This window comes from Charadrius vociferus, unplaced genomic scaffold, assembly GCF_000708025.1.
Source record: "Charadrius vociferus isolate BGI_N301 unplaced genomic scaffold, ASM70802v2 scaffold306, whole genome shotgun sequence".
Classification (NCBI taxonomy): domain Eukaryota; kingdom Metazoa; phylum Chordata; class Aves; order Charadriiformes; family Charadriidae; genus Charadrius; species Charadrius vociferus.
Window position 1 is genome coordinate 666,365 of NW_009648963.1, and position 11,143 is coordinate 677,507.

Below are 11,143 nucleotides of genomic sequence, written 5' to 3' on the forward strand. Positions count from 1 at the left end.
TCGGCAGGAATAAGAGAATTCTCATCTTCTGTTGGAACTGCACTACTTATAGAGGCATCAAGTTCTCTGCTGCCAAAGGAAGTCATGGCATTCTCATGATCGTCCTCAGTGTCAGACTGACCCTTATCTTGCACTGCCATAGCACTAGTCATGGGACCCTCACACTCCTCAGCATCTACGGGAATCAAGGTACCTTCATGCTTTCCTATATGCACAGTCAAGGCACCCTCATCTGCAGCACTTGCACTGGTTACGCTGCTTTCAACAATCCCTTTAGCATTTTTGCAGTTTGTGCCACAATTAGCTTCTTCCTCTGCACTCGTCATGCTGTCAACTGTAAGCTTATTTATATTTGTGCCAGCCACTCCTGACTCAGCTTCCATTTGTTCAGCAACTATGCAGATAATGGAACTTTCACCTTCTTCTGCACCTATACAAATTAGTGCGTTTTCGCTTTCCATTCCTGTACAAGTAGAAGCATGCTCATTTTCTTCATTTCCTCTTCCTGTACTGGTCACAATGCCCTCACCTTCTTCATCCTCTTCTTTTGAGCCTGTACTAGTCACAAAACCTTCATCATCACACAGACCTACACTGACCGTAGTGATACTGGCTTCTTCCTTTGCCCTTGTACTGTCCATTAGACTTTCACATTTTTCAGCTTCCAAACAAACTGCAAACCCCTCATTGCTGTCTTCTAGCCCTGTGCACACTACTGAAATTTCAGCATCTTCCTCTGGAGTTATGCCTGTGCTGGTCACTGCGCTTTCACCATTTACAGTATCCTCAGATTTGTCACCACTAGTTCCAGTCGTGGCACTGTTGTTTGTGACCATTGGAATACATGCACCAGTTACACTGCTTTCTCCTTGGGCATCTGTACCAGTCACTGAGCAGATGATGAAGTTATGACCTCTTTCTTCTGCACCAGTGCAAGTCACAGTACCTTCGTGTTCTTTTACTTGGCCAGCTCTCACACTGCCCCTAAATTCACCTGAACTGTCACCACTTGTTGACCCTTCACCTGTTTCTGTCCCTGCACTAGTTACAGCACCATCGCTCTCCACTTCACCTAAGCAGGACACAGAACTTTCAAATTTGCCTGTATCTACACAAGTTGAGGTCTTTCGCTTTTCTTCAGAGCCTGCACTAGTCACAGCATCATCTTTTTCTTCTGCCCCAGCACTATTCACACTGTCTTCAATTTCTACTCCACTTGCATTGACTGAATCTTTACCGCTTTCTTCTGCGTCAACCGTGGTACAGTCACCATTTTCTTCTCCTTCTGTACTTGTTAGGAAGCTTTCACTTTCTGCTAATCCTTCAGTGACAACACTGCCACCGCCTTCTTCAGCTGCTGCAACAGTACACTCACCAATGTCTGCTCCTGTGACGAAACTGCCGCTCTCACTACTTTTTACCCATATGCCCGTTGTGAAACCTTCATCAGCTTCTATGCTTGTGCAGATTAACGTCACCTCACTTTCTTCTTCTGAGCAAGTAGTTGTAGCATCACTGTCTTTTTCAGAACGTGATGCACCCTCAGCTCTTTCTTCTCCTGTACTAGTGGCCATTACAGTGCTCTCAATGATCTTTTCTGCGCTAGTTCCTATCACGGTAGCTGGAGTTGTTTGTAGGCTGCTGTACAACAAAGTACTTCCTGCACTGGTACCTACTGCATTGCTTTCATTCTTATCTTCCATGCCAATCATGCTAGTCCCTTCTTGCCCACTGGCTATACCAGAGCCTTTGACTGTTTCTTCAGGAACTCTTTCAGGCACTAACACAGAGGAAGATTGTATCATATCATCAGTACCATGCACCTCATGCTTTTCCATATTATCCATCGTTGTGCTTCTTTCTGCCTTTGTGGAAGGATCTGTATTCAAGCACTCTCTTTCTTTTCTTTTTGGAAGAAGTTCTTTTGTTGTTATATCTCCACAATCTTCAGTTATGTCAGTCATCAAGTTTTCCTTTTTTATTTTCAACTTGCTTCCCTGAGTGTTTTCTGACTTTGCTGCTTCGTCATAATCTTTTTGACTAAGTAACCCAGCTGTACTGTCTTCCATTGCCCGTTCATCAGGCTGGGGCACCTCGTTATCTTTTTCTATACTGTTTGTTGTAGTGGTGTTGTCACCATCATCTTTCATGACAGAACTTGGCACTGCACTATCTTGTTCCATGTATACAACCTGTGCTGCATTATTCCTCAAAATAAAAGTATCTTCAAATAAAGAAGTCCCATTTGAATTATGGCATTCTTTAGCCATACTACCCACGGAATCTGTAAAATCTGAGATATCCATATCCATGGACTTTGCATCAGCAGCAGCTTCTCTGGAAGAATTAATTGCTAAAGGAACATCATCTGAATTAGAATTTATCACAGTTTTCAAATTCTTTGGTCTTCTGCTATCTTCTGAAGTTTGATCCTTACTGGGAACATTCAGTAAGATTCTACCACTTGTTTCATACACAACGCTCATTTTATGTGTCCCTTGTTTATCGGGTGCTTGATCCATGGAAGCTTGTTTGGACAAAGTGTCTAAGGCACCAACTTGTTTATTAGGGATATCTTCTTGTTTAACAGTTTTTTCAGCTGCAGGCAGAAACTGCAATTCACAAGCTTCAGGATCTGCCAAGCTGTGTTTTAATTCCTTATGTGAAAGAGAGAGAGATATTTTTTCTTTTGCTGCATACTCGGCATCTGTGGCTTGGAGTGAATTTTGAATGTTTTTTCCTTTGTTGTTAGATGCTTCCCGTACTTTTGTTTTTTCCAAATCAACTTCCATCAGCTCTTCCTCATGACCAGAATGCAAGTCATCATTATTCATACTTGACTTTTGATGGGCTGGAGCATGGCTGCTTTCAGTTGTGCTAGCCAATTGCTTTTCCTCTCCAAGTAAATCCTGGTTTGATATACTGCCTTTTCTATTTTCACAGGATATCTTCTTACTTTGTTTTTTATCCATAGCCACTGTGACGCTCAATACCTTTTCATGCCCACTATCCATTTCTTTAATATCTTTATCTTCCAATTTGGTACTCTCTTCCTTCTTCTTTATTTCCTTGTTGCTGTGTTTTAAGTTTCTGCTTTTGTGACCTTCAGCAGAGAACCTTCTTTCTAGTTTGGAATTGCTTAAATCTTTATCACCTCTATATTTCTCTTTTATAGATCCTCTTTCTCCAGAATGTAACTTAACTCTGTGACTAAAGTCTCTGTGTGATCCCTGAGTTGACTGCGTGCCACTTACAAGTTCAGCCTCAGCACCACTCTCCTCAAAACCTTTGTCTTCATGCTTGGATTTGCGCTGCTTGTCCGAATCACTCTCTTCCATGCTCTTATCTTTGTCTAGTTTCTGACCAGTTTCTTGCTTTGTTAAATTTTCCTGTAATTCTGTTTCAGATGGTTTGAATTGTTTGCTATGACTCTTTGACTTGGACTTTAACAAAATCTTGTCCTCTACAAGGCTCTTAGATCTTCGCCTATCTTTATGAACACCATCTTCTTGTTTCAAATTACCATCAGAATTAGTTGATTCTATTTCATGTTTATCTTCTGAGTAGCTTTCACTCCTTCTGTGTGATGCAGAAGCAAGTTGCTTTGAGGCACTTAGGGAATCCTTTTGTGGCCTAGAATCACTCAGGGATCTTTTGGACTTGTATTCTGCTCTTGATTTTTCTGTTGAGAGATGCCTGTCTTTTTTATTTTCCTTACGCAGCAATTCTTCAGCTTTTAAGGTTGATTCAGAAATACTTTTTCCCTCTTTTCCTGTTACTGATATTTTCCGTTCACTTCGGTGTTTACTTTTTCTTTCAGATTTGTCATCTGAGGAAACCTTTATTTGCTGATTATGTTTCTGACCACCATCCTCTCCTTTCAAACTTCTCTCAAATGAATGGAGTTCAACATCTTCACTTGATTTGTGAATACTGTCTCCTTTATGTTTGTGCTTTAAAGAAAGTTTATCTTCTAAAGCAGTTCTTTCCTTTTCATTTTTATCTCTGTAAGACTTGGCTTCTTTTTTGGCAGCGTTTCTCATATGTTGAACTTCTGTGTCACTATCTCTCCTGGGGTGTTTTTCATTTTTAAACAAGGATTTCTGCTTCTGTAGTTCTTCAGTATTGACTTCTGCTCTATCCAGTTGTCTTTTTGGATCCCTTGTTTCACTGTCCTGCTGGGCTCCTTCAGCCTGAAAAGAGGTGGAGGTTTTTCTTTTATGTTCTTTTTCCGCTTTAGAATCACTTTTGCTTTCTTCGGTTGAATGCACTGATTCTGAAAGTCTTCTAAGCTGTTTAGAGATTTCACTTTTCCCGTGATTATGCTTCAATTCTTTGGAAGAATTTTTTTCACAGGTCTATAAAACAAAGTTTTTATATATATAAGCAAATGTTACACAGCTCCTTCACTACGTGACCGAACAGAATTGTTAAGGGCAAACTCTTCATAAAAATACACCAGAGAACACTTGACATAGTAATAAAAATTCACTTAAAATATAGTCAGTAAGAAAATGAAATTTGCCATTTTCATTTCAACTATCTGCCATTGTGGAAAAATCCAAAGCAACAGAAGTTAACCTTAAGCTGTCTGTTTGAACTTGAGTATCTTTTCTTTATAAGTGATTTTTCTTTCTCAAATGATTTACATGGATTTTTAAACGGACGATCACAATTTCAAATACTCCATAAACTATTTTAAACAGTCATCACGCTGTCTGTTAAAAAAAAAATAATTCACAAAATATACATCTAGACTTCCATTTGAACTTCCAACTATCACCTTTTTTTTTGTTAGTAATACGTTAGTAAAAAATCTCACCATAAAAATTCTCTTTCCTTTACCATTTGGACTACATTCAGTTTTCATTTAACTTCCCAGTGAGAAGTTTAAATAGACCAAGCTCCTAAAGTCTTTGCACATAAGACATACTTTGCTCTTTTTAAAAACTCAACATGCTTCACAGAATAGGGCGGAAATTATATCTTGTGTTCTATTACAACATGCATCAGCACCGAATACATAGACTGTATATTCTCGTGGCTAGTGGAATTCAGAAAACGTTACTACACCAATGTCAGATCACTAACTCAACTAAACTAGCAGAAAAAAAATGTTTCATTAGAACAAATGCAATATTATGCAGTTTGGTATGGACACATGAACAAGCACTATTATAATTAAAAAGAAAGATCATCAGGTTTATATTTGAGACACACATACCTCATTTGTCTTTTGCATTTCTTTAGTATCTTCTTCAGATGGCTCATATTTCTTTTTGCATCCATCTTCAGCATGCCTGAAACAGGTATTTGGACAGTTAAAAAAAAAAGGAATATTGGTATCAGCCTAACATTAGTTTGTAAACTTTCAGCCTTTAAAGCTGAAGGAGAGAGAGAAATGCACATTAAAAATACCGAAATAGAACATGGTTACACTACTTTTGACTAGCCAATTTGTCCAAGCTTTTTTCCTCTTGGAAAGTTACGTGTACCAACTTCACAGGTATCCTGTGGAATCAGTGCTTTAGAGCAGAGAATATTAGTATGACAGTATCAGTACTACAGCTGTCCCTGTAAAATGCATAAGAGATCTCTTTGCCATAAAGAAAAATCAACTCTTCCCCTATTGACGGGAAGAGAACTTAAAAAATATGGGTTTTATCTTTCAGAAACTTGGCTCATTTAACATACATACCTGTATGTAGACTGATATGTACACATGTACATATCAGATGTAAAACATCAATTTAAAGACCAAGCCAAGTTGACTGACATATTAAATGCACAAACATCTAAAAGCTGTCCATTCTCATGCCTTTATTACCATTCTGTGTGTGAAAAGCCACACAAAGGCTGCTACTGCAGTCTGAGCTGCAGTATATTTAAGCACCTGTCATTTGATTTTCTGCCTGAAGTTCACGCTTATTAGTAATAAAATTATGTGAATATTTTAAGAGGAAATTGTTAAAACGGTTAAGGCTAACTGCAAAGAAAAGAGAACCTTTTCAATCTGCAAAAATAAATATTCAAAAACTTAGTTCCCTTTGAGCAAACACATGAATACCTTGAATCTCTTTTTCTTTTTCTGCTCAAGGCTACTTTTTTTTCTAAAAATTTCTGTTCTTTAAGCACATCCTTAATGCTGGTACCAGTAGCTTTTGACTCAAGACTTCTTGATGAAGGTTCTTCTAAGTTCAAGCCACTTTTTCCTAAAATAATAGACAAATGCTGAAATAAATAAGCATGTCATTATATTACTGTTTTAGCTATAAACGTGACTGAAAGCAGTACACAGAGCATTAATGTGTAGCGGGGAATACTAGTGTGTATAGGTATTCACTTTGTTAAAGCAATGTAATGATATATGACAAAAAAATGAACGCATAGAATTTTGTATTAGTAATTTGCATTACATACTTTTCTGTTACATCACTGTTGAAATGTTGGGTTTTTGAGGGAAATGACTAGGGACCTGTTATCAATATTTTATTCTGAATTTTTTTTTTTTTTCCCCCAGAGAGAGAGCGCAAGAGAGGAGTGGGGGGCAACGTTGTATTTCTCATACCTTTAGCATTTTGATTTCCAGTTTTTAGGGATTTCGTTTTTTCTGCAGCCTTCTGTTTACGTTTTTCTTCAAGCCTCTCTCTGTTAATTTGTCTTCTTAGGAGTCTCTCTTCTTTTTCTTTGGCCTGGAGATAATAAAACCAAGGAAAACAATTTACCGTTAGGTCAAAGAGCATTCTCTGACTACAAATGTATGTCTAAAACCCACCGAAAACAGAACATTGTAGCTTGAGGCAAACTGAAAAATAAATAGTCTTTAGAAATCATTATATGAAAGCTAATGGAATCCTCCAGTACTTCTGTGAAGTGAAACTATCTGAGTTCCAAAGAGTTTTATTGCTGCTTAACACCATGGATGGAGGCCATGAGACCTTCTCAAAGAATGTATCTTATTTTTTATTTTATTGATATGTGTTTATATATAATATGTATATCTAATATATAGTGTATATATATTAGATATATATAAAAACAAACAAAAAAATATATTTAGCCAAAGGAAAAAGATCTAAAAGCACTGCTTTTCCCTCTTCTGTGTGTTCGTCCTTCTTCCCATTCTCAGTGGTTGCAGACGTGCTACAAACTACTGATTTCATGGACAGCAATAACCACATTTGTAAAGAGATGATATAATGAAGTAGCCTGCAGTAGTCAACACAAACGCAAACTACACAAAACCAAATGAAGGCAGGCTGCAGGTAGACATAGGCTAATTTTTCCACCCAAACCATCATTATATACATTAAATCTACTGAAGATCAGGTTTTTCATACATGTAGCAGTTCTTACTCGCCATATCAAATCGTTCAGCTGAGAAAAAAATTCACCTATTGCTGTGATTCTGTGAAGACACTGCGTGTAATTAGTAAATCCTCTGTCAACACCAAAAGACTGTTCATTTTAGAGTGGGGGAAAAAAGATGGAAAAGTGTGTCATTGCTTTCACAACCAGAAGCCTTCAAACTATAACCAGCAAAGCTCTTCCCTGGACAGCAGATCATACAATATTGGCGGAAGTCTGAAGGAGGGGCAGTTGTAACACATTGGGGGGGGTGTGTGTGTGCATAAAAACGAAGCAAGAAAAAACAGAAGCCTCCCCCTCACAAACCACCACCAAGCAAGCGGAAGTTCTGTGCTGAAAAGTTCAAGGAGCTACAATGCGAGCAGTAACAAAATCCACACTTACGATGGACTGACGGCGTTGCTCTACAGTTCGTTCATCGTCAGAATCACTGAAATATTTGGAGTACAAGAAAGGCTTGCGAACATAAGCATGACGAACAGGCTTGGCTTTCCCATCATTCAGCTCATCAGCATGAGGCTTTGTCTTACTTTGACTGTTTTTCTCCTCTTCATCTGAAGAAAGGTTAGTAAAGTGCAGAGATACATCGATAAATTAGGGCAGTGCTTTCAACGTAACTTTTGAGAAGGCAAAGCTACTCATATTAACAATTATTTCTTCTAAAACATAAACTGTTAAAAAAATTAAAACCTTTATCATCAAAAAAATCACTAGATTATGAAAACCTGAAAGGTATCTTCATGTGTTTGTGCACACCATTCAGCCAAAAAACTGAAAGATACAAACTCCAGAATAAACTGGGATACAACAATTGGGCTTCCTCTCTTGCCTGTAATCACGTTGCCTCTTAACATATCGCATTTAGTAGTTAACACCAGATAAGGAGTCAGAATATAATTTCTGCTACGTATTAAATTAAACTTCTTCCCTAGACCAAAAAAATTTGTATGATATTTGAGAATGTAAAAACTAGATAGGCTTACTGAAATATATACACAAAACACCTTGTTGTTTATACTCGTGTAAGTAAAATTAAATAAATCTGTTTAAGTTTTATCAGGATTATTAGAAATAGACCAAAAACACTTGAGCTCCATACTGTACAAATTACTTGTATCCCTGAATTATACATAAGGCTTGTTTTCACTTCACAAGCATTTCATAGAATGGTTTAGATTGGAAGGAACCTTGAAGATCCTCTCGTTCCAACCCCCCTGGCCATAGGCAGGGACACCTCCCACTAGACCAGGTTGCTCAAAGCCCCATCCAGCCTGGCCTTGAGCACCTCCAGGAACGGAACTTCCACAGCTCCTCTGGGCAACCTGTTCCAGTGTCTCACCACCACCCGAGTGAAAAATTTCTTCCTAATAACTAATCTAAATCTCCCTGCTTCCTGTTTGAAGCCATTCCCCCTCTTCCTGTCACTACATGCCCTTGTAAAAAGTCCCTCCCCAGCTCTCCTGTAGGCCCTGTGGTAGGTACTGGAAAGCTACTGTAAGGTCTCCCTGGAGCCTTCTGTCCTCCAGGCTGAACAACCCCAACTCTCTCAGCCTCTCCTCATAGGAGAGGTGCCCTCTGATCATCTTTGTGGCCCTCCTTTAGGCCCACTCCAACAGGTGTAATCAGTCATGTTTAAAGGTAACACCAATACTGGAGAGTAAGTAATTTGGTGCGTCTAAATAATACTCTTAGAGCAGAAAAGATCAGCTCACAGCATACTAGAGACAACTTATTCAGGTAGTAAGGCAGTCTATACTATGAAGTAGAAAGTCTTATTAACTGCAAAAGTCACATATCCGCAGAAATCATAGTCTGAGGTCTGTTCTAGACAAGGAGAACACAAATAGGAAACCCAATCGGTGAAAAGATTTGGTGTTTCCAAACTCTTAAAACTATATCCATTCCTGTTTCTTCTACTGTGGCCAGGTAGAATTTGGAAATCCCTGCAATCCTAAAGCTCTAAAACTGACCTGATCTGCAAAGTCAGCTACAACCACTACTTGGGGTCACAAATAAAGCACTCCAATGTTATATCAAATTCATGGCAGAAGGAAGGGGAAAAAAAACAAACATAAGAAAGTGACATATCCATCACCATTAAGTGCTTTTGTCACCTATGAAATACCGTAGTACACATAAGATATACAATGTTTAGAATGTATCAAGCTATTAAAAAAACATTCAAAGTATCTCCACTACTTGCCTTTTGTAATTGTACAAATACTATCGATTCCACATTCAAATTCTTTCTCATAAATAAGTACAATAAAATATACTGCAAAATCTCAAATTTATGATATAATGCACTTGATGAAAGCGTTGCATATTCTTTCTTTCTCCTTAACAATCTAATTATTTTACCATCTGATGTGATCTCCCCCTCTTCAGTACTGTCAGAAATTACAGTCTCCTCTTCGCTCTCCTCTTCAAAGGAAGAAAGGTCACTGGTATGGACAGAGCTGACAGTGATGTCACTGAGTACATCCATATCTGAATCTAATGATGTATTTTCTTGCAAAGGAAAAAATAGAAAGAAAGGGCTGTAATGCAGCACACTGTATTTGAGAAACTTTTCATACCAAACCAGTGATTTTTCCACCAAACCCAAAATTGTATCAAGAACAAGAAATAGGAAGAAAAATTAAAAGTTTGTAACACCTTAATGAAATGTTCTTAGGCTAACTTTGGTTTACTCAAAACAAAATTCACCCTGAGGTACAACCAGGAACTTTAAATGCACACTGGAATCGTGGAGAGAACTTGCCAGAGTAAGGCAAGACCAATCACACACTTGAGGAACCAAAACTCATCCAATTCTTAATGTGGGTACCTCAGTTAAGGGAGATAAACCAAGACCTAGCTGTGGCTTGCTAGACAAATTTGCCAGAACAAGCAGAGAACCTACATTGCAAAAATACTTCTGATTTACCTCTTTAATATGCTTAAAAAAAAAAAAGCCCATATCCATATTTTAAGGAAGAGCATTGCCCACACCATACCTTCTTTAGTTTCTTTAGTGCTTTCAGTTGGTTTATGTTTATTGCTATTTTTTTCTGGTACTAACTGTTTCACTGGTTCCGACTCTCTTGCTTGCTTTTCCTCTTTTGACTTTGTAGAATCATCACTTTTCTTTGAATGGTCAGACTTCTTGTCAAGTTTTTCCTTCTTTTCTTTTCTTCTTTCACCTTTTTCACTGCTGTCTGGTTTCTTGTCACATTTATCTAATAATTTACTCTTTTGATCTTCACTTTCCTGTTGAGTTTCTTTACTTGTAAAAGTCAAATTATTTGTATCCTTTGCTGTATTTTTTATTTCTTCACTTTGGCAGGGAAGCTCATTTAAATCTTCACACTTTGCAAGTGTTTCAGCCCCTTCTCCAGAAAGATCACAAATTGCTTTCTCTCTGTCTGGCAAGTCCTCCGCATTTCTCTCTCTCTCAGTGCTACCATCCACACTCTGCTGAGATGAGAGTCTTTTTGCAACTCTGTCATTGTTCTTGGGATTTGAGTTCTCTGTTGAAGCCCTGGCAGCACTTGCTTCTTGGTTAAGAGAAGTTATTGTTTCCAAAATGGACATTGCATCACTAGCTACATTGCCACTAGGAGCTGTAGCAGAGACACCTGGAAGAGTAAGAAAGAAAATAGTTTTAGTTCATCTTAGTTTCCATAATTGCATTCAGACAGAATTTTAAGCAAGTCAAAGGAAAAAGATAATTATTTAAAATAAGTAAAATTAACTAAAAGGTCTGACTAATTTTCAATCTACAGATTTTGGT

The 11,143-nt window shown here is 38.0% G+C and overlaps 1 protein-coding gene across 1 annotated transcript in view; it reads right to left on the minus strand.

The window, feature by feature from the left end:
* BOD1L1 (biorientation of chromosomes in cell division 1-like 1) overlaps positions 1-11,143 on the minus strand; it is a 135,641-nt gene that overhangs the window by 23,516 nt on the left and 100,982 nt on the right. The window contains exons 5-11 of the mRNA XM_009887656.1: positions 10,368-10,988; positions 9,730-9,879; positions 7,753-7,922; positions 6,569-6,692; positions 6,068-6,212; positions 5,225-5,300; positions 5-4,358 (exon numbers count right to left, since the gene is read on the minus strand). Of these exons, the coding sequence (XP_009885958.1) occupies positions 5-4,358; positions 5,225-5,300; positions 6,068-6,212; positions 6,569-6,692; positions 7,753-7,922; positions 9,730-9,879; positions 10,368-10,988 (5,640 nt within the window). The remainder of the gene's footprint in view (positions 1-4; positions 4,359-5,224; positions 5,301-6,067; positions 6,213-6,568; positions 6,693-7,752; positions 7,923-9,729; positions 9,880-10,367; positions 10,989-11,143) is intronic.